The 24,218-nt window shown below is 37.0% G+C and overlaps 5 protein-coding genes and 1 pseudogene across 8 annotated transcripts in view; 3 read left to right on the forward strand and 3 right to left on the reverse strand.

Moving 5' to 3' along the window:
* Positions 1 to 288: 288 nt before the first annotated feature.
* LOC116850080 (N-acetylglucosaminyl-phosphatidylinositol biosynthetic protein) lies at positions 289 to 4,247 on the reverse strand. Of its 2 annotated transcripts, XM_032827932.1 has the most exons (7): positions 3,492 to 4,247; positions 3,111 to 3,267; positions 2,843 to 3,022; positions 2,140 to 2,374; positions 1,754 to 2,051; positions 1,219 to 1,579; positions 289 to 1,139 (listed from the first exon to the last, which is right to left on the reverse strand). In XM_032827932.1, the coding sequence occupies exons 1-7, from the start codon at positions 3,605 to 3,607 to the stop codon at positions 1,068 to 1,070; spliced, it is 1,419 nt and encodes a 472-aa protein (XP_032683823.1). In that variant the 5' UTR covers positions 3,608 to 4,247; the 3' UTR covers positions 289 to 1,067. The 2 variants fall into 2 exon arrangements, with proteins under 2 accessions (XP_032683823.1, XP_032683824.1); XM_032827933.1 differs by lacking the exon at positions 3,492 to 4,247 and having other exon boundaries at positions 2,843 to 2,945; positions 3,023 to 3,261.
* Positions 4,248 to 4,953: 706 nt separating this feature from the next.
* Positions 4,954 to 11,259, forward strand: LOC116850099 (choline/ethanolamine kinase). 3 transcript variants are annotated; one of them, XM_032827967.1, is made up of 6 exons: positions 4,954 to 5,150; positions 7,198 to 7,310; positions 7,445 to 7,924; positions 8,178 to 8,424; positions 9,967 to 10,131; positions 10,239 to 11,259. In XM_032827967.1, exons 1-6 carry the CDS (start codon positions 5,121 to 5,123, stop codon positions 10,350 to 10,352), a joined length of 1,149 nt encoding a protein of 382 aa, XP_032683858.1. In that variant the 5' UTR covers positions 4,954 to 5,120; the 3' UTR covers positions 10,353 to 11,259. The 3 variants fall into 3 exon arrangements, with proteins under 3 accessions (XP_032683858.1, XP_032683859.1, XP_032683860.1); XM_032827968.1 differs by having other exon boundaries at positions 4,958 to 5,576; XM_032827969.1 differs by lacking the exon at positions 4,954 to 5,150 and adding an exon at positions 6,669 to 7,117.
* A 156-nt stretch (positions 11,260 to 11,415) lies between these two features.
* Positions 11,416 to 13,330, reverse strand: LOC116850098 (26S proteasome non-ATPase regulatory subunit 13). Its single transcript, XM_032827966.1, has 5 exons — positions 13,096 to 13,330; positions 12,887 to 13,000; positions 12,396 to 12,722; positions 11,975 to 12,307; positions 11,416 to 11,839 (listed from the first exon to the last, which is right to left on the reverse strand). Exons 1-5 carry the CDS (start codon positions 13,209 to 13,211, stop codon positions 11,572 to 11,574), a joined length of 1,158 nt encoding a protein of 385 aa, XP_032683857.1. The 5' UTR covers positions 13,212 to 13,330; the 3' UTR covers positions 11,416 to 11,571.
* Positions 13,331 to 14,696: 1,366 nt separating this feature from the next.
* On the forward strand, positions 14,697 to 18,038 carry LOC116850113 (annotated as a pseudogene).
* On the reverse strand, positions 16,435 to 18,909 carry LOC116850112 (phosphoglycerate kinase). Its single transcript, XM_032828009.1, has 5 exons — positions 18,612 to 18,909; positions 18,144 to 18,492; positions 17,669 to 18,007; positions 17,077 to 17,296; positions 16,435 to 16,970 (listed from the first exon to the last, which is right to left on the reverse strand). Exons 1-5 carry the CDS (start codon positions 18,671 to 18,673, stop codon positions 16,693 to 16,695), a joined length of 1,248 nt encoding a protein of 415 aa, XP_032683900.1. The 5' UTR covers positions 18,674 to 18,909; the 3' UTR covers positions 16,435 to 16,692.
* Positions 18,910 to 20,353: 1,444 nt separating this feature from the next.
* The window catches only part of LOC116850119 (WD repeat-containing protein 78-like), a 45,920-nt gene continuing 42,055 nt past the window's right edge, over positions 20,354 to 24,218 (forward strand). The window contains exons 1-4 of the mRNA XM_032828018.1: positions 20,354 to 20,805; positions 21,084 to 21,477; positions 21,741 to 22,313; positions 22,429 to 23,262. Of these exons, the coding sequence (XP_032683909.1) occupies positions 20,354 to 20,805; positions 21,084 to 21,477; positions 21,741 to 22,313; positions 22,429 to 23,235 (2,226 nt within the window). The 3' untranslated portion in view covers positions 23,236 to 23,262. The remainder of the gene's footprint in view (positions 20,806 to 21,083; positions 21,478 to 21,740; positions 22,314 to 22,428; positions 23,263 to 24,218) is intronic.

Genomic DNA, 24,218 nt, shown 5'->3' on the forward strand with positions numbered 1-24,218 from the left:
CTTATTGTTTTACAAATTGTTTTTTGTATCGAAATTGAGATATTTTAATATTGAATGCGTCATACAGTGACACGAAGTTTTGATACGAATATGTATTCTGTTGTTTGTTTCTCTTTTGATTTTTCAAAGTTGACATATGTTTCCAGGCGACTTTTAAGATAAATTTGTACTTATATGCTCTGTATGCGAATGACGAGACTGTTGTGAATGAAAGTACGACAGATTTGTGATGAAATCGCGTTTTAAAGAAAAATTATTTTATCAGTTTTTACAGGAAAAAAAAGAGAATACTTTGAAGGTAATTTATGAAAAATGCCAAATATGACAATTGCACTATTGTGCTGAAACATGTGAACATGAATAAATTAATCTTTCTATTCTACACATTGCTACACATAACTGCTTAAAAGGCAGTGCAGATTGCTTTAAACGTAAGCGCGATTTCTAATACACACAGATATTTTGTAATGTCAGTGATGCAATATCTTTCTTAAGCATATGTACTGCATGTATGCGGATTGAGCGGCGTTGCAGTTGGAATATCGTTATCGAATTGTTATAACATGTTACACAGACGCATTGATTCATACGATGTCATGTATCATAATAAAAATCATTTAATGGACAAGTTACATTATTTTCATAAACGATCTAGTGTTCAACATAAGGCGACACGTCGAGCGCTATCGTTTACTTTTAAGCAATAACAATTACGAGAGCAAGATGACGTGAATGAAATCGTCACGATACGTTACATCATTTGTAACTCTACAAACAAGTATTATGACATTTGTACTTTGCGCATGTTTTGTTACATTGTTATATATGTACAACATCTATACATATATATATATTTCCTTATATATATATATATATATATATATATATTTCCTTAAAAATTTCATCGGTAAATGCAACGACGATTGTTCTTTTTATGGAGAAGTACTTCAATTACCTGTAACAATAATTTTTGCAGGGAAAACGCGAGTTCTGGAATGTTTTAGAGTACAGAATAAAATACTTGAACACATTGAGAGAAGTTCACATTTCGGGCTGTCGGCAATTGATTAATCTTCTTTTCCCTTCCCATTAGATGGCACAACATGAATTTCGCTATAATCTCGTGCAATATCAATATACTGAAATTAAACGACACGTACGTATATTAGCAATCCGTGTATATTGTAAATCATACGATTCTTAACATAATCCTGTTACCTTTCTAGGAACGAGGAATTCCAAAATCTGTAGTATTATATAACACAGTGACACTACGAGCAAGTAGGCCAATACACCACTTCGTATTTGATTCTTCAACTGCTGTCCCAGATTCTTCTTGGTCTCGCATTTCACTAAATTATACACTATTTCGGTACGTTTAGTAATATTGAACCAATTGTAGAACAAGCCTATGCTCCTGTGCAACTCGAATGGACATCTGACGTTGCCCTTCTTATAATCCGCTATGGCTGTTTCCAGTCCTTCGATTAACGCGGGTACGGTGGGTTCCACGAGATAAATCAAATCCGCTGGCAAGACCTCTGGGATTCCACCAACCTTCGTCGACACTACTTGCAAACTGTAAGATAATACATATATTCGTCATATACACATATTTACACTATCAGAACAAAAAGAAATATTAGTAAAAGAATAAAATAAATCGTCAGAGAGAAGTAAAGATGCAACGAGGAGATGTAGATGAATAGTTTTAGCGAGAGAGGAAGGATGGAAATACTAATGTGATTTTTACCCGCAAGAAGCTGCTTCTACAATAGCCATACAATAAGCCTCCGTAAGACTTGTGTTTAGAAAGATGTGACCCTTGTTCAGGACATGCCTAACTTGCGAGTGCTCCAAGCTGCCCAACAAGGTAACTCGGTGCTGTAACAAGTTTCTTTCTCGCACTTCCTCTATAAGCCATCTCTTTGGGCCGTCTCCACCAATTAAGAATTGTACGTTCTTATGCCGCGAACAAATCTCAGGTATTATATGGGCTAGGAGGTCAACACCTTTCCTGTGCACTAATCGTGATACTATCACTATGGTAACTGAAATGGACAATTATATTGCGATAACTACATAACGGTGAAATTATGGTATGGTATAATTGAAAGATCTTTAGATCTGTGGACTCACTAAAATCATTACTCCGTTTACTGATATCAGGTGTGAATAACGTGGTGTCCACAGCATTTGGAATAACTGAGACTTTCTCTTTCTGCACTTTCGCTCGTAATACTGTATTTTCCTTCCCAGTATGAGACACGCATATACAATGATCGCAGTCGACCAGTGATATCTCAAGAAATTTATTCGTCAGAATAGCAGAGGCGTCCGCGAAGCCAAAAAGAGAATGATCCGTGAAAACGGTCTACAAATCGTGGTGTTAGTTGTCGCGTGCAATGTTAGCTATATGAGTTTGAAGTTAGACGTATACAAGATATCTCGCTGTACATATAAAATTCCCGCGTATGTACGTGTAAATTGGATCAAACTGAACAAAAAATTCCTCTACCATTTTGCAAACAATTGCCTGAGATTTTATCAATTGAAGAAGATCGATGAATGCTACGTTTGTCATCGTATGACTGTATATTAAAGGTTCTCTACCATTTTGCAAATGATCACATAAATTTTTAGTTATTAATCGCCGAGATTGCGTGCAATTATTCATAATCTTCTTTAATCAATTACTCAAAATTTTACGCAATTGTTTGCAAAATGATAGAGGAATTTCTGTTCAATTTGATTTCATCCATACATACACAAAATTTCTATATATTATTGTTAAACTCCCCATGTATATATATACACTACACTCAACATAACTAAACCTTACTTTCAGTCCCATTAATCTACCAATCAACATCCCCTCATGTGCTAAAGCAGAGAATGCAGAATGGCCATGTATTATCTGTATGTCTTCTCTTATGAAGATGTATCTAATGAGCGGAAGAGAACATATCATCGTTGGAAGCACACACTGATTGTAGAACACTTTTACAGGAATGTAATATACCTTAAATGAAACAAATGTGTAAGAAGAAAATTTGAGCTGTCAGGCAGTCCACTGCAAATCACTGATAACAGTGATCGATGAAACATACTTTTAAACCGTTTGTCATGTACCGTACTCCTACTCTATCACCATAGGAGTGCGTAAGTATTACCACTTTATGTCCAAGCTCTAGCAAGCATTGGGATAAATTGAAAATGTGCTCCTCGACGCCGCCCATGTTTGGATAAAAGAAATCCGAGACCATGCTGTAATAGCAGATTGTCATATATTATAGATATCGTGGGTAGAGAAGGGATAAACACAAAAAGTGTTGGTAAACAATGGCTGCATTCGTTTTAGACGTTTTCATGCTGGAAGCATGATTCGGCCTTCCTTTGATGTTGTAATGAGCAATAAAGATAGAACTACGTTATCAGCGCAGAATCGTCCAAAACAAATTAAGCAGTTTGCTTAAAAAGATTATACGAACCATATCTTATGCTTTACACCACTCATTTTTACACCCATACATGATTCATACTGCTTGATGTGACGCTTGCTGTATCGCAATATCGTCGGTGAAGCTGGTGTCGCGTGCAGAGTCATTTAAAGATCTATCACATTGTTAGAGTTATATTATCAATATATCGTTGCTGTACAAGGTTAATGGAGCATCAGGGAATGTTGTGTCGAAATACAAACGAGACAACTATCACATTTCTTCAGTTCCATCAATATTGCACACTTTTCACAGATGATTCATCTGCATCATGTATAAAAATGATCTCATTTTCCTTTTTTGTAATAATTTGTATTCGTAGTTTTGACAATATTCAACCAATCCTCAATCATTCGATTCGGGAAGTACACTTCTGACATCTATGTTGGACGGTGATCATCCGTGTACGATAAGATTATCGACGTATTCAAATTTACTATAAGTCGATAATATCATTTGCGATAAAGCTACAAATAATTCCCCGTAGAATGCGACACCATCGGTTTGATGAGTCGGTGAGACTCTTTTTACTTCGTTTCCTTGATGTCGCGCATGCGTGCAAAAGTGACGTCATGCCAGTAGCAGATAGAGAGAGAGAAAGAGACTATAGATTGAAGATTAAATTTGACCTAAAATCAAGAAGTATGTTGATTCATCAAAATCTAATCTTTAATTCGCACTCCTCAATTTCCAATTTCTAGTCCGATATGGGCTTCAAGCTACCACACACACACACACACACACACACACACACACACACACACACAAAATGACATAACTGTATGTACACTGATATTCCTTTGAGAGTCCTTTGAGTGAGAAAAGAGTAGATGAACGCGCCTGGAGATGGTACGCTTATCTACACTATTCTACACCGAAAAAGGACTTAATTAATGAACATCAGTGTACATAGCATAAGATCGTCTCGACCAATGAACACGATTTGCAAATCAACATGACAGCTTTTTCCCAGATGTTCATTGGTTAAGGTAGTTTTATGCTACGCATATGCAGCTATTAGTATATTCGACTGGTTCTGGGTTAACTCACTCCGGGTTATTCAGCTTACGTTTATTGGTCGAACAAGTACTTATAAGCTTTCTGATTGGCTAGTAGAGACTTAGATGTCATTAATTGCTCTCGGAGCGATTAATCCAGGGCCAGTCGAACACGCTATATGTTATTTTGTGTGCGATGCCTTTTAATCTCCTTTTTTGTTCGTATGAGCGCCAATTGTTAATGGCTATGTAGATTTCAAGGCTCTCTTATATTTATTTATAACAATTCCGTGTTACTTCGCGCCGAAGTAAGCGACTGGGAGTTACTGCATGCAAGATTAACGCAGCGCAAAAAAAAGGAAAAACTGCGTCCCGATCGATGTCGGCAATTAAACGCGCAACTGCTAGCGCCGAGTTCTCGCGTGCGTAATCTTATCTTGCATCTCATGCTCTATGCAACGAGTACTTACACACGTGATGCGTGTGTAACGAGCGCGATAAATATCGCGTTATTGTTATCGCGCACAATATCGGTACATAAACTCCAACGTTCATTGGTAGCTTGCTTAGATTCCGTCTTCCTCCGTTTGCCGCGACGAATAACAAAATCGAGTGGAATCCGATGCGACCGGTTATTTCGAGCACGACAGAGGTATAATTTCCGCGAATAGTCTCCCTTCTCTTATCGTCTCACTGCAGCTTGTCACATTTTATCACATTTGACTCGACGCGACACGGAACGATAACCTGCTTTGCCAACGAGGTCACATCTCTATTTGCCAGACAAACGAAAGAATATTACGCAGTCGTGTTTTAACATTTGACCAAACACGTAGTAGCGGGATTGGCGAGTCGCCGTGAACGTTGAAGAGAAATTTATCTCGAAGTAGAGTCGTGTGTCATACTAGTAAGAGGAAAGAATCACTTGTCAAGAATTTGATGTGCCTGCAGACCGCATTTCTCGTTTATCCCTCGTAAACGACGAAGTAGTCATTCTCTTCACTTTCTACGATATTCTTCGGACGATAGAGGCGATTGAGAAATCTACGAAGTTCTCGAGATGGGTATCGAACACAAGGTATGCGAATGCGCCGGTTTATCTCGCTGTGTACACCTTATCATTTCTGAAATTCGAGTCACATGTTGAAAGATAGCGAATAGGTACTTTTTTTTATCAATAGTTATACTAGGAGCGTATTCGACATCACACACACACACACACATTGTACGTCCTTACTCCAAATTCCGTTTTTTTTTTATACGAGCGTGCCGTATGACGTCGTTCGGCCTGAAAATCGAAAAAACGTATTTAGTGTTTGAATACATTAAAGAATACTCAAGAATATAATCCCAGTAAACGCTCATTGACCACTTCGCGGAAATCGAGGAAACGTTCAACCTTGACGTCCACCAGCCAGATTTAATCAGCTCGTTTTCTTGCTAACGAGTCAAGCATTTGTTATGCATTCGTGTCGAGATTCATTCAAATAAATGTCGATTCTTTCGAGACCTTTAAATTCTCGTTGAGATTTCTTGGGTCTATAGGTAGGTTCGTTCTTTTTAATTAAACTGGTGCAAACTAATGCAATAAGTTAGAGTAAAACAAAATATATTTGTCTCACTTATTGCACCAGTTCAGATAGTTCAGCTAAAAAGAACAGATATATTTCGCACTTGTTTGTGCGGAGATACAAAGGGAGACAGAAGGATGCATCGCTTTTTTTATCGTTAATTTTCCGATAAAAAATATATATAATTTGCTGCGCAGGAGAGTGAGCTGCGTATAATTTCCCAGGAAAAAAGTTTATATATAATCGTAAAAATAATATTTGGTTATATATAATTATATATAAAAATTATATATATATATATATAAAAGATTTACATATGACCATATATGAGCTTTTTATCCCGGGTTGCTACTAGTGGTGATGGAGTTGCGTTAAGCTGTATTTTCATTGGAATGCGAGGACTTATGCAACAAGCATCTTGAATGCAACAATCCTCTTGTTTTTTCCTGTTGGGAAAAATGTTTATCATGTCTAATCCAATCGTTGAGGAAAATGTGATCGTGTCTATGTGCAAGTAGAAAACGCAGCCAATGAAGGCTGTATTGCGTGTTTTGTCGAGGGTTGTCAATGTGATTTCACAATTAGACTATTTGTTATTTTATTAGTTCCTCAGAAACAACTGTAAATACTCGTACGTAATGAATTTTATGTCGAAATTCAGCTCAAACGATACTATTAATGCGAAAAGCGAAAATTGGCTCGAGTATAATTTACTGTTTTCGGAATACTGATTGAGATCCACTGCTCAGTGGCGGTCAAGCGACATCGTGATGCAATGTGTTTTCCCCCTTAAATAGCAGATGACGTTGCGATCACCGTATACGAACGATTTTTGGCAGAGTACTAAATATTTTTTTTTAGAAATATATATCTATTCGTATAATTAACACGAGCTCGATCTTTCCCGTTTCGTCGATTGCAAGAAAAAAACAACGCAAAGATTTATTATAGAGCCAATTTTAGCAATCGTAACACGTCTTATTACTTTGTTACATTCGTCACATTAAGCTGTATCGTAATTATTATTTAAATGATCTATTAATACCCGGTGAGAAAATTGTACTTTAAGAAAAGACAGGTAATTGCATATAGTTCTGGATTCATTATAATTAATATCTTTCATGGCAGATGTCTGAAAAGAATCCTGAGATGAGAGAGACTGCTGCAAGAATTTGTCGAGATTACTTACACGGTGTTTGGAAACATATCACAGCGCAAAATATTATTCTTAAACGTATCAGGTTTGTGGAAATTTTGTTTATTATATCTGCAGGTAACATATGTGTTGCACATGATTTCACATTACACTTTAATTATGGAGACGCAATAGAACGACACTGGAATGATAAAACTTATATTAAATAATGACTTACAGTGGTGGCTTAAGCAATTGGTTATACAATGTCGAGCTTCCTGAGGGAACAACCCCAGTTAGGGGAGAACCTCGCCAAGTTTTACTACGTCTATATGGACAAGTGCACGGGGAAAGGGCTTTGGAAGGAATTATCACAGAATCTGTTATCTTTACTTTGCTTTCTGAGAGAAAACTTGGTCCTAAGTTACATGGTGTTTTTCCTGGTGGTCGTATAGAGGAATATATACCAGCACGGCCTTTGCTCACAAAGGAATTAGCAGATCCAACATTGAGTTTAATGATCGCTGAAAAATTAGGACAAATACATATGATGCAAGTACCAATCAGCAAAGAGCCTACATGGCTATGGGACACGATGAATAAATGGCTTAATTCAGCGACTGATATTTTGGAGAGTACTGAAGATATTGATGTCCGATATTCAGATAGCGTTAACATTATAAAAAAAATAGACTTGGAGCATGAGATCAAGTGGTTCAAGTAAGTAAAAAAAGTAGCAATAATTCACTAAAGCTAAAAATATTACACCCAATTTCATGCCTTTTAATATGCATGCTGACTAACATACTGTAGGCAGTTTAGTTTAATACACAGATCACCCAGTGTACAGTGATTCATGCAGTGAACTGATGTGTTGGTCAGCATGCATATCAGAAGGCATGAAGTCATGTATCGTGTAATTCTAGTTTAGTTCAGTGCGCGCGAAAACTAAATATGTCTAATATGTTCCCAGGACACTTGTTTTGCAACAAAAACAGCCAGTTATATTCTGCCACAACGATATGCAAGAAGGCAACATACTCTTACGCGAGAATACGCGAAAGCCCGAGTTAGTAGTCATTGACTTTGAATATTGTTCCTACAACTATCGGGGATTCGATATCGCTAATCATTTCGCCGAATGGCAATACGACTATACGGCACCAGATTATCCTTTCTATCACGAACGTCTCACCGCCGGTCCCACAAAAGAACAAAAGGTAAGTTTGAAAAAAAGAAAGATCTGGAAAGTCAAGTCTTGGTAAGATGGTCCTCATGATTATAAATTTAATATGTTTCGTCCGGTGTTATCATATCATGAATTTTTTTGTAAACATATTGAGGCATTGATGGACTGATGATCATAAGTAAATTAATCGCATTTAAAGATAGGTATCGTTAGTAAAGTGACGTATAATTAAATTTATATATATATATATATATATATATATATATATATATATATATATATATATGTATGTAAAGGAAATTGTAGCGCTATAAAGAGGAGGAAATTTATGAATTTAAAAGCACCCAATATCAAAATACATTTTTTATTGGTTAGGAAAATATTTCTTTATCTTATTTTTAATTACATGATAATTTATTATCATACATATCGAACGTTATGTTTGTATTTAATTTTGTAGTGATTTATCTCTCTCACTTATCCTTTATATGAAAAAAAGAAATTCCTATTTTATAAATATAAGAAACTCATAGAGATGTAGTACGCTAACTTTAGTTTTGGTCAAGGTAGTACGATTTTGTTATTACGTGAGGAGATAGCCTTCAGCCGTAAATATGTTACTTTGTACCGTGCCAGCGCCTTTACAGTAAGTTAGACGTCAGCTTGGCGTGTGCTGCGTGTGTATATATTAGTTTCACAGGACTGCAATTCATCAAGACAAGGCTGATGCCTGCTATGAAAAAAATGGATGGGATGTGAAATTGTCTATGTGATGGATCCCGACTGGTGCATTCATTTGTGGAACCAAAGTGACCGGTGACTTGGCAAACACCAAATCCACATCCGATCATCTACAGTACTTGTACACGTCCTCACAATTCATAATCTGCATATTTTTACAAACGTGTCGTTTCACAGTAACGATTAAAAGTGCATTATCTTGGATTTGAGCACTTTAATCGGCGAGATTTTAATCGGCATAATTCTGCGATCTGTAATCACAATAAGTTAGAAGCTTATCTTGTTAATAGTAAAAGACGCTACATTTCTGTTAGGGATTTAATATTGTCAAGTAAATAGGAAATATCTATCTCTTAATTGCACACAGTATGAATAATTAGTATGATCGTACGATTATTAAAATACCTGATATTTTTTTTCCTAATATTTATGTGTATATATATATATATATATATATATATATATATATATATATATATATATATATATATATATATACACATATTTTATATATGTAATAGAGTAATATCATATATTATTTATGTCAATGTATAATGCATCAAATTAATCCTTTTATACCTTTTCCAGATGCTTGATGTTTATATCTTATTCATATCTTATTTATATTTCATTTATTAATAGTTAAAATTCTGTTCGTGTTTTTATCGATCTTATAACTAAAGTTTTTAACATAATTTTGAATAGTTTTATTGAATAGTTACCATAAAATTTATCATAATTTCAATACTAGTCGCGATGAAAGAAATATATTTTTGCAATTATTAAATTCCTTATTTTACATAATATTTTACAAATTGACTTTTTTTGACAGCTCAACTTCATAAGAGCCTACCTGAGGTCATTGGGGAAAGAAGGGACTATGGAGGAGGAACGTATCATGATGGAAGTGAAGATGTTTTCATTAGGTAGTCACTTGTTCTGGGGTCTCTGGAGCATCGTAAATGCAAAAATTTCTCAAATTCCGTTTGGATATTGGGTACGTATATATCAATTAGATTTGCACATTATTTTATTATTTTTTATGTATTTTATTATTTTGCGATCACTGATCGTTATTTTATCGGCATTACTATAACATTTTAGGATTACGCTGTCTCCAGGCTAAAGAATTACATGTACTTAAAAGAGAAAATCGTTACCTCTGGGCCACCAGTATTGGATGGCAGCCTTAAGAGAAAGTCTAGCGATATAGATTGAGAGTGTAAGATTGAACAAAAGAAGATGCAGCTTATATGTTTTGCTACATGAAAATATTCTCTATTTGTCAACTCTAATCGATGGGATCATCAAGCTTTGGCAAGCAACAAGACAATTTAACACAATATGCCAAGTTATGATTTGTTTCAACATCGTACGATGTGTTGTTTTCTGAGTGCACAGGCTGTTTCGAATAGATGAAATATTCGCCAGACGCTTGCGAAACAATTAAGTCTTGACGAACAAATTGCAGGAGTATGTTGTGACAAGTAATCAGAACGAACAGAGTAAAATAAGAGTAAATGGAGGATCAACCTTGTGATATAAAATAAGCAGGTGATACGCATGAATCTCCGTTTACTATTTTAACTGCGTTCGCTGAATCTTAGTGCTAACAGGAAAAGTGCAAAGTTAGATATATAATCTTTTTTTATAATTTTCATAAGATATTTACAAACGATGAGAAACGTTGGTAATTCGATAAAGTAGGGCAAATATTGGAAACTAAAAGGCTGTTACATAGTGTACAAAGTCATGTAAGTCGTAAGAAAGTCTGCAATATGTTTGTAGTGTATTATTTTATCTCTTTTTTAATATGTTAACTTTTATATACTTATTATAAGACTATCCAGAATTTTGTTATCAACAACAGTGTGTGTCCATTTGATTTTTCACATTAAATCGTTTGTTATAAATGTGCAATAATTTTGCATAAATTTCTTGTAACAGAATCAGCGTGGTACTTAATTGTGATGCGTTTATTTTACTCAAGGTCGACTAAATACTTAAGTATCATCATTAAGCACAAGTACTTAATATTGTGTAAAAGAGAGAAGCACCGAACATTTATAATGTGATCAATACTTACGAACATAAATAAAATGCACCAAGAACTGAACATAAAAAATGTCCTATTATTCACACATACTTGCATATAAAATATTTAATTTTCGTTTTTTTCTCGGTTTCCTATTTGTAACTATTCGTAAAAATGATGTTATCTTTGTGCTAAAAAAAAAAAAAAGGGGAGTTACAAAGGATATAATGTATAAATTGTCAAGTGTAAGAAATAATCATTTATATTCATTGACGATACGTTAGGAAATTGATTTTGTAATTGTGAGTGTGTGAGTGTATCTTCATGGTGTGTTATATGTGTATACATGAATCAGCGCTGCACTGATATAACAAATAAGTCAAAAATAACTGAAAAAACTCTTCAAAGAGTAAGAATTTCGGAGGCTCTGGATTCCAACAGTTTTTCCATTGAGCTAACGTCCTTGCACCATCCGTCAAGACGTTGCACCATTCCTGCAATTTGGCTGCGATCCAACACGCGCGGCTGTACCCATGTCATGTTAACGGTACCCGCCACTTGGTCTATAGCACCTCGCACAAGACCTTGGGCGAGAGCTTTCATCACCAGTAGCTCCACTTCGCCGAGAGGCAGACGCGTCTCTTGAGAGATTTCAGCGAACGTCAATTGCCTGGAACAGAAAAATCATTACGCGTTAATGAATTAACAGTCAAGTAACTGACTGAATGACTTTATAAAAAATCAATTTTTACTCGAGATGTTTCAGACAATATGAATGAAACTGTTAAAATTCAATTATACGTACCGATTGTTAGCTTGCCGCTTGAAAGTCATTTCCATGAGGCACAGCAAGGAAATTTTCTGCCTCAATTTCAACTCTTGTGCAGCCAGATCAGCCACTTTGCTCCATTGTGGCTTTAATCTCTCCAAAGCGACAATATCACCAGCATTGAAGGCTTGCAGTAGATCGACGAGCCAGCTGTTTGATGTACCTCTTAATGACTCCAAGACTGGATGTGCCAGCAGTTCTCCAAGATTATAAACACCCTCTCCTAAGAGCGCCGCGAGTCCAAGGAAAAAAGCATGTTGCTCTTGTTCCTGCCTACTCAAGCTGTTCAGCTCAATACAGCCGAGATATCTTAACAATGAAAGACATAGATTGTATGATATAACTTAATATTTCTTGTTCATATTCTCCAATTTGGACAAGTCACAAGTGAAAGTACCTCAATGCTGTACGATAATATTCTGCATGTTTGCCTTGTAATCTATAGAGCCGACTGGCTAGAAGATAGAAACGTCCATGAACTGTTGTAATACCATCAGCATTATCTAGCATAGCTTCTACCTCTTCTATGATCTTTTTTGCTTGCTCTTGGTTATTCAATTTATCCAACAAGATTTGTCCTTTGAGGACCTTACATAGGGCGACAGCCTCATTGTTACTCTGGACCTTGGCTTCAGTTTTCTCCAAGAAATTAATTGCTTCCTGCTTGTCTTGGAATTGTTGTATTACATGTGCTAATATCTCCACCAAAGACAATGGATTTATTCTGTATATAAAAATATAATAAACAGTATTAATGTTTATTTTCAAATAAGAAGAATAAAGAGCAATGTACAGAACAAAATGATAATATAGGATATACAGAAGTATCCATTATAAGACCATATATTTATTTAAATTTAAAATATAGATGCAAATAGCAATACTCACTTGTTCTCGAAAGTTGACAGAAAGTTAACATATAATTGCACGAGATTATCTCCCTGCTGGAGCGCTGGATGTTTCACAAACGTCTCTAATTTAAGTGTCAGCTGATGCCAAAGCCTGCAAGTCACCGGGAGGAACGATCGGGTAACACGTATATTATACTTCCAACATCAAATTTTATTGTATGAAATATGCATATACAATCGAATTACCTTTTGCTATACAGCTCCTCAAACTGTAACCATTCCGCAGCCAGCTCCTTATCGGGAACATTTTGCTTTGAGCTGAGGAAGATATTCACGTCCTTCGCTGCCACGGACGCCGCCATACTTGATGATGCTTGATAACACGAGCGAATGCTATTTTTTCTCCGGATGTTTCAGTTCACGGTGCACGTAGGCATGAGATAGGAACCGCAGTTTACCAACCATTGTTAGTCTTAAGTTCTGATTGGTGCATTTCTGAAAATGGATGAACATGCACCAAAGTCTCCGCTACGAGCCGCCACCTCAATGAGAAATTGAGGACTATAAACAGCATCTATATCGATCATATACTTAGGAAAATAACGGGTTTAATGTACTCCTTGGATCCGTTATTTCTGTAAATTAAAGTCAGCGGCACACGATGCTTGTTTTCGTGCTGGATTGTTTGCTGGATGGAAATACTCTGATGGAGATACTTCTGATTGGTCCGTCTTCAGAAATGCACCAATCAGAACAGAGTATTTCCATCCAGCATGAAAACAAGCATCGTGTGCCGCTGGCCTTAGTTCCAAACTCTCCGTTATGCAGGATTCACACCGCGTCCGATGTCCGACGTACGACATCCAATAAAGAATAGCTTTCTAATGGAGAATTGAATTCTCTATTAGAAAACTGTTCTCTTATTGGATATTGGATATCGGATGTCGTACGTCGAACATCGGACGCGGTGTGAATCCTGCATTACGAGTCGTCACTTTTCTTAACGGGGAATTGAGGTAGTAAATAGTAATGGCTATGAACAGCATCTAGTCAATGCATTTTCTGTATTGATGTCATAATATAATTCAACAAGTGATACATATAACTACACATATGTTTCAAGTGCGTGCACTTTTGCATATATATGTGACCACGGAGCATGTGTCGTTACATGTCGTTTCATAACTTGTCATACTCGTTAATTTTAACGATTAACCTTTAGTGGCTCTGCATGAGTATTTCGAGTTTGGACGGTTTCTATTCATAGAAATTTCTCAGTACGTTAAAGGGTCCCGGATATACATTTTAGTTTTTTGCACAATGAAGTACAGGGCCCCTATTTTTGAAATATTTGCGTATAATTTTCATTGCGCAGCTATTTTATAGTATGATTAAACCTGCACAGTAAAACTTACGTATACGCAACTATTTCAAGAATAGGGGCCCAGGTATTTGTTCCAGAAACTTGAAAATATATTCGTGAATTTTTATAGATTTTTCAAATCATTTTAAGAATATGATAAAAGGGCCGGACTCGAAAGACCCATGTAGGGCCATATGTGGTGCTGTTTTTCACATAAGCCACTATAAGGGCCGATTTTTTTCAATAATTTAAACTTAGATTTCAACTTAAACTCTGTTTAAACAAACGCATTGTTAGAACAGAATTTAAACTTGAATTCAAGTTTAAACTGCTATTGAAAAATTGCTCTGAAGGGTTGATATTTCGCTTTGCAGGATAGACCGACGATTTTAATTTTCATACTTGATTTTTACACGTGAAAATACACAATATGAATTGAGTTTCAGATAAATCTGAGTAATTGAGAAAATGGAAAGAATATCAGATGTGTTTGGATGTAATTCCTGAGGAGTCTGCATACTTAGTAGTGACAAATCATTTACTTATAATTATGTTTTTTCTCTTGATGTTGCACAAGAAGAATTTTATGATATAGCAATTAAACGATTGATAGATAACATCTTCCATGGATACAATATTATAATATTGGCTTATGGCCAAACTGGTAAAATCCATTCAATGGGTACTAATTACACAGGAATTGAAGAAAAGAGTATTATATCCAGAGTTATTCAGGATATATTTGAAATGATTACATTGAAAGAAAATTGGCATTTCAAAATTGCAGTTTCATTTATGGAATTATATCAGGAGCAATTGTATGATCTTTTATCTGATAAGCAAAGAAGTCAATCTACTGTAGACATCAGAAAAGATGGAAAAAGCATAAAAATTATCGGTGTAATGAAGAAAGAAGTTACTAATGCCCAAGAAACATTGGAATGTTGGAGCCAAGGTTCCATAGGCCATGTAACTGGAGCAACTACAATGAATGCATATAGTAGCCGTAGCCATACCATATTTACTATCTGTATTCATTAGCAGAAGAAAGATGACCCAAATATAGCAACAGTGTAGCAAAGTTTCATCTTGATTTAGCAGGATCTGAACGCAGTAAAAAACCAGTCAAGCCACAGGGGAAAGATTTAAAGAAGATGTAAATATAAATAAAGGACTGCTCGCCTTAAGTAATGTTATTTTGCAACTCAGTGATGGTGCTTCTGAATTACTTCCAAATAATGAAGTTCAAAATATCAATAAGAAGCTAACACTCAAGGAGATTCTTGTATCCAAACTGATGAAAAGTATTCCTCAATAAACTATGGAAAAGTATTCCTCAATAAACTATGGAAAACTATGAAGATGTTGCCGAAATGGAAGAGGAAATTGAGAGGCTGCATGTGGAAAAAGAGGAGCATTTGTAGTACGCATGCAACATTACTTCCAAATTGGCTGGGACACGTCGTAATAGAGTGCAAGAGCTAAAAAAGAAAATAGCAGAGTTGACGCGTGAATGCTAGGAGCAGAATAAAATTATTTAGGCGAAAGAGAAGCGAGATCTAAAGGTAAAAACTCTCTCTACTGAAATACGGTCGTTAAGAGAAACCAGAGTCAAACTCATCAGGCAGATGCGCAACGATGCGAATAATTTTACAAACTCAATCAAATCAACAATCCAAACAAAAAGGATTGTGTAACTGTTGGCAAATTCATAGAATTGCGCAATACACAAATCGCGGATTTTTAGAAAAAAATTATCGAGTTGGATCAAGAAACCAAAGCAGATACGAGGTGAAGCATTAATAATCGTTATTTAAATCTTGTTTCTCAAAGTAAGACTCAGAATTGAATTTAGAGTTAAACATGAATTTTTCAGCTGAATCGCGGTTATAAATATAACGTTACATACAGACCTGTATTATTAATCATTTTTAAGATTTGTCTCAAGTGAGATACTCAGATTTGAATTAAGAGTTAGATGTGAGCTTTTTACTTGAATCGTGTATGACATTGTATTTGTAATCGTGATTCAATTGAAAAATTCACATACTTAAATTCAAACCTGGGTATCTTATTTGAGGCAAGTTTCAAGTAACGACTCTATTAATACTCTGGTTATATTAAATAATTTAAATTAAAAAAAAACTCATTCTAATTTTAAATTCACATCTGAGGATGTCACGTGGGACAAGTTTTCAGTAATGACTTAATATAGGCCAAAGTCTATTTTAAAATATTATTTCAATATTTCTCGTTGAGATGTTGGGGTTTCGGAAATCTATGCATCAGATAGACGCAACAGGGATTGTATCATCGAAGAATAGACAAGTTTTTCTTTCGTTTCATTTTGCTAGCGCTGGATCTAACAATCTAACGAATGATTAACATCGAAGTCTTACAGTCACAATCATACAATATTATTCTTTTCTAATTGGAAGCCTTTCAGCTTTTACATCAACGTTCGCTATGAAGAATAGAATTTACAATGGAGAGAGAGCAGCGACTCCGGGCAGTACTTTACCCTCTAGGAGTTCTAAACTTGCACCACCGCCTGTGCTCACGTGACTTACTTTGTCTTCAGTTTTCCATTTGGCCGCGCACGTCGCCGTATCTCCGCCTCCGATTATAGTGATAGTTCCCCGAGTTGTAGCTTCGACGATATTATCCATTAGGCTTTTCGTGCCTTGGCTGAAATTCTCAAACTCGAACACACCCGCTGGACCGTTCCATACTATGACTTTCGCTCTCTTAATCGGTTCTGTGTTGAGATAATGATCATCATTATAGTAACACTATTTATACGTGCTTTGAGAAGTATATGTTAAGTAAGGATAGCCATGAACAATGTGAAATAATATGCCTACCGGCAAATAAATCTCTCGACCGTGGACCGACATCCAGCCCCATCCAATTATCGGGTATACCGTTTTCGATATCAGCACTTCCCATTGTCGCGTTTTCTGCGAACTTGTCCGCAGTCACGAAATCTACCGGCAGGTGAATCTGCACGTTGTTCTTCTTCGCTTTATCTAACAGGTCGTTTACGATTTTGGCACCTTCTTCGTCGAACAAAGAACTTCCGATCTGAAGTCATGCAAACAAAAAGTATTTAGTCGTTAACATCACACTTCGTTGCTTATAATTTTTTATCGCACAAGATAAATGTCCCAATGACTAAACTAGTAAGAAAGCATGAGCATCAGTTTTGTTTTTACTAATAAATAATGGAATTACTGACAAAAGTAATGTTTGTATAAAACTTTGATTCTTCAGCAATTAAAAAATAAATAAAATAATAAATATATAGTGCAATTATAATTTTAATGAAATGTTAGATAATGCTGGTTGTACCAGTAAAAGTATTGGACTAAAAAATGATTAAATTACTTAAATGAAACAGAAATATTAAATACAAGTATATTATTTCAATCACTAGGACATTTATTACAACAGTACCTTCATGTTTTTGGACACTTTCAAAAATGTGTATGCCATTCCGCCACCAATAATCATCTCGTTTACTTTATCCAGTAAATTATTAATTAGCTGAATCTTGTCAGCAATTTTGGCACCTCCAAGTATAGCTAGGAATGGTCTCTCTGGATTATCTAAAGCTTTAGCAAAATATTCGAGTTCTTTTTTGAGTAGGAAACCGCTTGCTCTTGTTTCAAATCCATCTCCCATCATAGAACTGTGAGCACGGTGAGCAGTTCCAAAAGCATCATTTATATACACATCTCCTAGCTTTCTTAAGGATGCTCTAAACTCTGTAATCTTATCCTTGTCAGCCTTAATCTAAAATAAATTAACTGGTTAACATTCTTCACATTTCTGTGCTCATGTCTGACAGTCATTATTAGATTAAATAAAAACATTTAAATTTATAAAAAATAATCTTATATGCATTTAACAATTTAATCTACATGCATACCTTACTTCCATCAGGACCTACTCCTTTGCCTTCCTCTTCAATATGGAATCTTAAGTTTTCTAATAAAATGATAGTACCAGGTGTTGGATTGACACAAGCAGTTTCTACTTCAGATCCAACACAATCATTCAAGAATAAAATCTCCTTTCCCAACAATGTTTTTAGCTCTTCAGCTACAGGTTTTAATGTATACTTTTCATCCTTTTTTCCATCAGGACGACCCAAGTGGGACATTAGAACAACAGACTTGGCTTTCTTGTCAATGGCATATTTCACTGTGTCTAATGCAGCTACAATTCTTTGATTGTTTGTTATCTTTCCTTCTTTCAGTGGCACGTTAAAATCAACTCTGAAGAAAATAACCAGATATAAAAAAATATGAAGAATACTAAACAATTAAGTGATATTACAATTATAACAATTCTTGTAAGATCTTTTATATTGAGCTTTTTATCTGGAAATACATACCGTATTAGCACCCTCTTATCTGTCAAATTTACTTTATCAATGCTGAGCTTGTTGAGAGCCATAACTACAGTGCTTTTTCTTATAGTTCTGTTTACAACGATATTGTAAAAGAATAAGGGAATGCTATGAAGCACGAGGAATCTTGTCAACGTTCTATTAAAAGAATAATTCACACATTCACGTAATCCACCACTGTTCAGAAAACACAAGCGCGAGAACTTGAAATCGCGACAGGTCAACAGGCTAAAGTCAAAGCAAGGTCGTCGAATGTGGCGACCTCCTGTAACTCTCCGTAATACGCGATGTATTTGATCTAACCAAAATAAAGTCATTACGTTACTTTAGAAGCAGACATTTGTTGATATTTGTGAGATAAGACATTTGTTGACATTCGTGAGAAGGATGCCATCTGCTGAAATTCAGTCGAGTGGATAAAATTCAACGAACTGTAATTTCCACAAAAATAATAACATATAGGTGATTTGAAAAACATTTTATACTGTGTGTAAAAAAAGTCTTTGTAGCATTTAAATATATTTTTGAATGTAAAGCTTAATTATATTTATTATTTCATTTTTAACAAATCTTTAGAATAATTTTTACAATATGTTATACAATAGAAGTCAAATTCATCAAATGTCAACATTCTAGATAAGGTTTATCAAGTTATGTGACGTGAATGAAATTTTACAAATTACAGACTTCAAGATGTGAAACGTTTTCTAAGCCATATCGTTATAGTTATTTTTACTAGAGTTACAGTCGAATTTTGTGTATTTTTCACGATAGAATAAATGTTTTATCTATCGTTGAGTCTGAATCGTTCTATCTGAATACGATTCGCTTAATTTATCGTTGAGTTATATCACAGTCGCCGTTCTTTGTTAGGATAGTGGCGGTTCGTAGCGAAGATTTTGGAATTACTGTAATATTTTTATCTAAATTCAAACCCTATTTAGGCGAAACTTAAACCAGTTTCTCAGTCTTAGACTGGTATTCATAGTCGGATCTTATATTTAAGACTGTCGTAAGTTCATTTGCAGATACTCCGTAGCCAATGAAATGATCCGTACAGTATCTGAAGATGAACTTAAGCAGTCTTAAATATAACATCTGACTATGAATACCAGCCTTATCCACAGAATACAGCGATCCCGCTAGATGGCGCTAGATAATTCGTTAACCGCAGACTTTTCACAGCTAAAATAGCGCCAGGTTGTTAGTCGATTCGAACTGTGTTTTACTGGATCGGCTATTATTTTGAAGTATCCTTCAATTAAAGGTAAAATTCATACTGTTAAACTAAGTAAACGATATTTGTGTATGATTTTCTTTATGCGAACAAATCTCATTCAAAATTTTGGCACTCGACAGATTGATATTTATATTCGTATAGCGCGCCGTAATGAATGCGTGAATTTAAAATATTTCTCGAACCATTTCATATCATTATTGCTTTTGCATAAGTTACAATCCGTTGATTTTAGGTCTATTCTTTTTAATTGAACTATCTGAACTGGCGCATATTGATGCAATAAGTTAGAGCGAGACAATATATCTTGTTTTACTCTAACTTATTGCACCAGTCTGCGCTAGACCTTTTGTCTCTTCAAATAAACCTTATACGTTCCAAATCGACTAAACGTCTCCATGGTGCTGTAAAAATGGCGCCCGTTATCAATCGTGTCCGTTAGCCGGTGCTGTGAAAATTTTAATCACTATCATTATTCAACGTCCTCAGGATGAAAACAGGCGACTTTGAGTCTCCGCAGAAAATGTCTTCGAAGATTCTTAGCGCCAGTTCCTCGAAGATGAAGCTCAGCGGGGCCCAGCGGCCCCGTAAAGCCGGCTGTGAGCGTAATGTCGCGTCGGTGCTTCTTCAGCAAAGACAAGCTCTTCGCATTATTCAGGAAGACGTCGACGTTACACCTAAGCCGCTGATTCATCCGGCATTCGACGTTATCGAGGAGAATCAGATCACCGCGTTAGAGACCCTCGGGATCTTCCAGACAGGAAGTAGTGCTCAATTGATGTCTCCGTCCGACTTAAGCGGTCTCAAAGCCAGCTCTTCCATTCTCCTCAAGTCTTCAATGCTGTCAGACGACATGCAGTTGGAGAGTTTACTCATCACTGAAGTGTGCGAACCCTTGCAAGAGGAAGAAGACGCTGCACCAGCACCGTTCTTCTTACCCAGGTAATAATTTTGATAAAAGATGTAAAAAATCAATTGAAAAAAATACCATTTTATTCGTGACGATATATAGTCATACACACAACAATTATAATATTAAAGTTCTTCTTTTTTCGCAAAATATCCATTTGTAAAAAAAAAATATTAAAGTTCTTCTTTCTGTTGTAATATCCATTTGTAGAAAAAAATGGAATAAAATAAGAAATAGAGAAGAAACGTAAAATTTGTAATAATATTGAATTTTTAATAATGGTGAAATTTTTAATTATGCTTCTATGTAGAGATGATTCAATGATATTACTCGAGCGTTCGGAAACTGTGACAATTACCCTGAAAGAGACGCAGACATTCTTCATCTTCGAGATGCCACAGTTGACCGGCGATTTGTTGACGCCAGAAGGACAGGCAATTAAACAGGAAAACGAATATTACGAGTACGTAACAGTGGGACCTGGCTCGAATCGGAAACTGATAGACGCTGAGACGCAGACGATACGCGTGTTAACAAAATCGCGCGGTACCTATTTGGGCGCGAGACCTAGGAAAAATCAAGGAATGTTCGTGAACAACTGGGTGATTCACGACACCTACGCAATGCCGGAACTGATAACAGAGAGAGACGGACGTTTGATGGTGCATTCGAAGGAATCGATGCGACGGATGCGAGAAGCACAAGTAAGAAAAACTTCAATATTGTTTTTCTTATTTACATATTACTTAAAATTATATAAATAGTTATAATTATATAAATACTTAAAATTATATAAATTAATGCTAATCCCTTGGATACTGGGAAACAATAATGTATAAAAATTTAAAGATTTTAAACATAAAATATTTGCTACAAATTAAATAATTTTAATTTAAAATATTCAACAAGTTATTAAATTTTTAGTTAATAAATTTTTTGTATAACTTAACTAATATTTTGATGACAGGAGTTGCAGTACAAGCTTCCCGAGCCCGAAATAACTCTCGACCCAAGCCTTGAAGAACAATTGTCCTACATCTGCCAAAACACTCGCTTCCTAGATGCAGCGCGCGTGATGGAACGCCTAATTGCGAACAATGTGTTCCTAGCAGTGCAGAAACGTTTCACCGGAGTGACTGTGCGCGATCCCTGCGCTTTGGATCTCTGCTTCGACTACCGGTTGGACTTACTATGGATGCACGTGTGTGACGAAGCTCGCGGCCGGCCGGTCGCGTCGTTTCGTTGGAGTCCGGCTAATACGAGCGTCCTTGCCGTTGGCTACGGCGCACAGACTGATTCAAATGACAAGCGGAGCGGTTTGGTGCTGATTTGGTGCGCCAAAAATCCGAGTCATCCCGCTCGTCGCTACATATTCGACAGCTCGGTGTCAGACATCAACTGGAGCACAATTCGACCAAATCTCCTGGCGATCGGTTTTTACGACGGTAATGTCAAAGTCATCGATGTTAGCGCTAAGGATGTCAACGTGATCAGACAGAGTCAGAGGGAGACGTCGCCAGCCTGTTCGCCACATTGGCAGGTGAGAGACAAAAACCATTTACGACGTTGACGTGGTTATAATCGCGATATGTTATATGGCCATTTTATTATATTATTTTACGATTATCGATAGTATCTTCTGTGTTTTCTTTCAGGTACAATGGTGGGGCGGTGATGAGCAGTTCGACTACCAAGAACAGATCTACACTAGTGATCAAGACGGTCGGGTGTACTGCTACCGTTTCGGCGAAGACTTCCTCGCCTCGGAGATTATGCGATTGTACCGCGTAGAAGGTAAATTAATGGGTGTGACCAGGAATCACCATTGCGTGGCCTACGACGTGCCCATTAGTCGGCAACCAGGTGCCTTAGTTCTGCGAAGACACCCCAGCATCAGTAACATTTATCTCGTCGGTTCAGACGAAGGTTGTATCTATCGATGCTCTACTACTTACTTGCGCCAGCATATAGATAGTTTCCTGGCGCACGACGGCCCGGTTTATTCTCTCGAGTTTTCGCCGTTCTGTCAGAAGCTCTTTCTCACTTGCGGTGCTGACTGGTGCACCAGGATTTGGGCAGAAGGTCTCACCGAGCCACTTATTACTTTGTCAACGACGATGGCGTGCGTGCGAAGTGCACAATGGAGTCCTACATGTTCCACCGTCATCGCTAACGTGATCAACAATCAAATCTGCATCTGGGACATACGCAGAAAAACCTACAGCCCGGTATCCGTGACAATCTCCAACTACGGCGCCAGGCTGGTCGCTGCTGACTTTACAACGAATGGGAATCAACTAGTGGTCGCCGACATTGAAGGCGCAGTTTATGTCTACAACCTAGAGGGTATGCCGTTCCCGCCGTATGACCAGAACAAAGTGCTGATCGAGTCCATCCACAAGGCGCTGCTGACCAAGCCGGGATTACTGAACAAACTGAAGAAGCTAGGTCCACCTTTCTGATCATCTATATCTCATTGCAACAAAGGGGTGAGTCAGAAAATATTTAATAAATATTAAATAATAAAAATTAACGTGTGTGTATCGTCGCGAAGCACTTTACTCGTACTTTATTCGAGAATAAAAGTACCTTACCCGACCGCTCTCAGCTGTCGAACATAAAGCAATCAGGAAATAGATAGGTACTTGTGGAATATCGAAGTTGAAGAACTTAGAAAATAAACAGAATTATACGATCAGCTCTGAATAATCTGAACTCTGATCAATTATTGAGAAAGTCCGACATGTTCTCGTCGAAGCTTTCTTATCGACCGCAGGACGATAAAGGGACCGACACGTGGGGACCCCTTTCGGTCTGGTAAACATGACGGCCCCACGGGGCCTCATCGCGACGAGAGATAGAAAGAGAGAGAGGGAGAGGGAGAGGAAGAAGGACAGAGAGAAAGAGAGAGAGAGAGCAAAGTGAGTGTTCAGACTTGCCGCGGGGCTTCCGCCGGCGGCGGGGCCCGCTCGCGCCAGTCGGGCCCAGAGCGAAAGAGTCTTCCGGTGCGCGGGGATGAGAGAGGGGCCTCACCCTGCCTGCTCTGTGCTCCCTCTCTCTCTCTCTCTCTCTTTCTCTTTCTGCCCCTCTCCTTCTCTTTCTTTCTCTTTTTCTCTCTCTGTTGCCGCCGCTCGCGGGCACGAACCGCGCTACCGCCGTCAGCGGGCAGTCTCTTATTACGCCCGCGCTCAACTACGCGAACTAAGTACTCTTCTTAGGCGGACCGCTCTCGATGATAACTCGGATCGCGCGGGCTATCAGTAGAGAATACGCGCGGACTCGCGGCCAAATAGCAAAATCGCACGTTGAGTCGAGTAAGAAAGCGAAAGAGAGAAAAAAGGAATACAGAGAAAGGGAGAGAGAGAGAAGGGGGGGAGAGAGAGAGAGAGAGAGAGAGAGAGAGAGAGAGAGAGAGAGAGAGAGAGAGAGAGAGAGAGAGAGAGAG

This window comes from Odontomachus brunneus, unplaced genomic scaffold, assembly GCF_010583005.1.
Source record: "Odontomachus brunneus isolate Ranch 3 - 2012 unplaced genomic scaffold, Obru_v1 Obru_scaffold_134, whole genome shotgun sequence".
NCBI lineage: Eukaryota > Metazoa > Arthropoda > Insecta > Hymenoptera > Formicidae > Odontomachus > Odontomachus brunneus.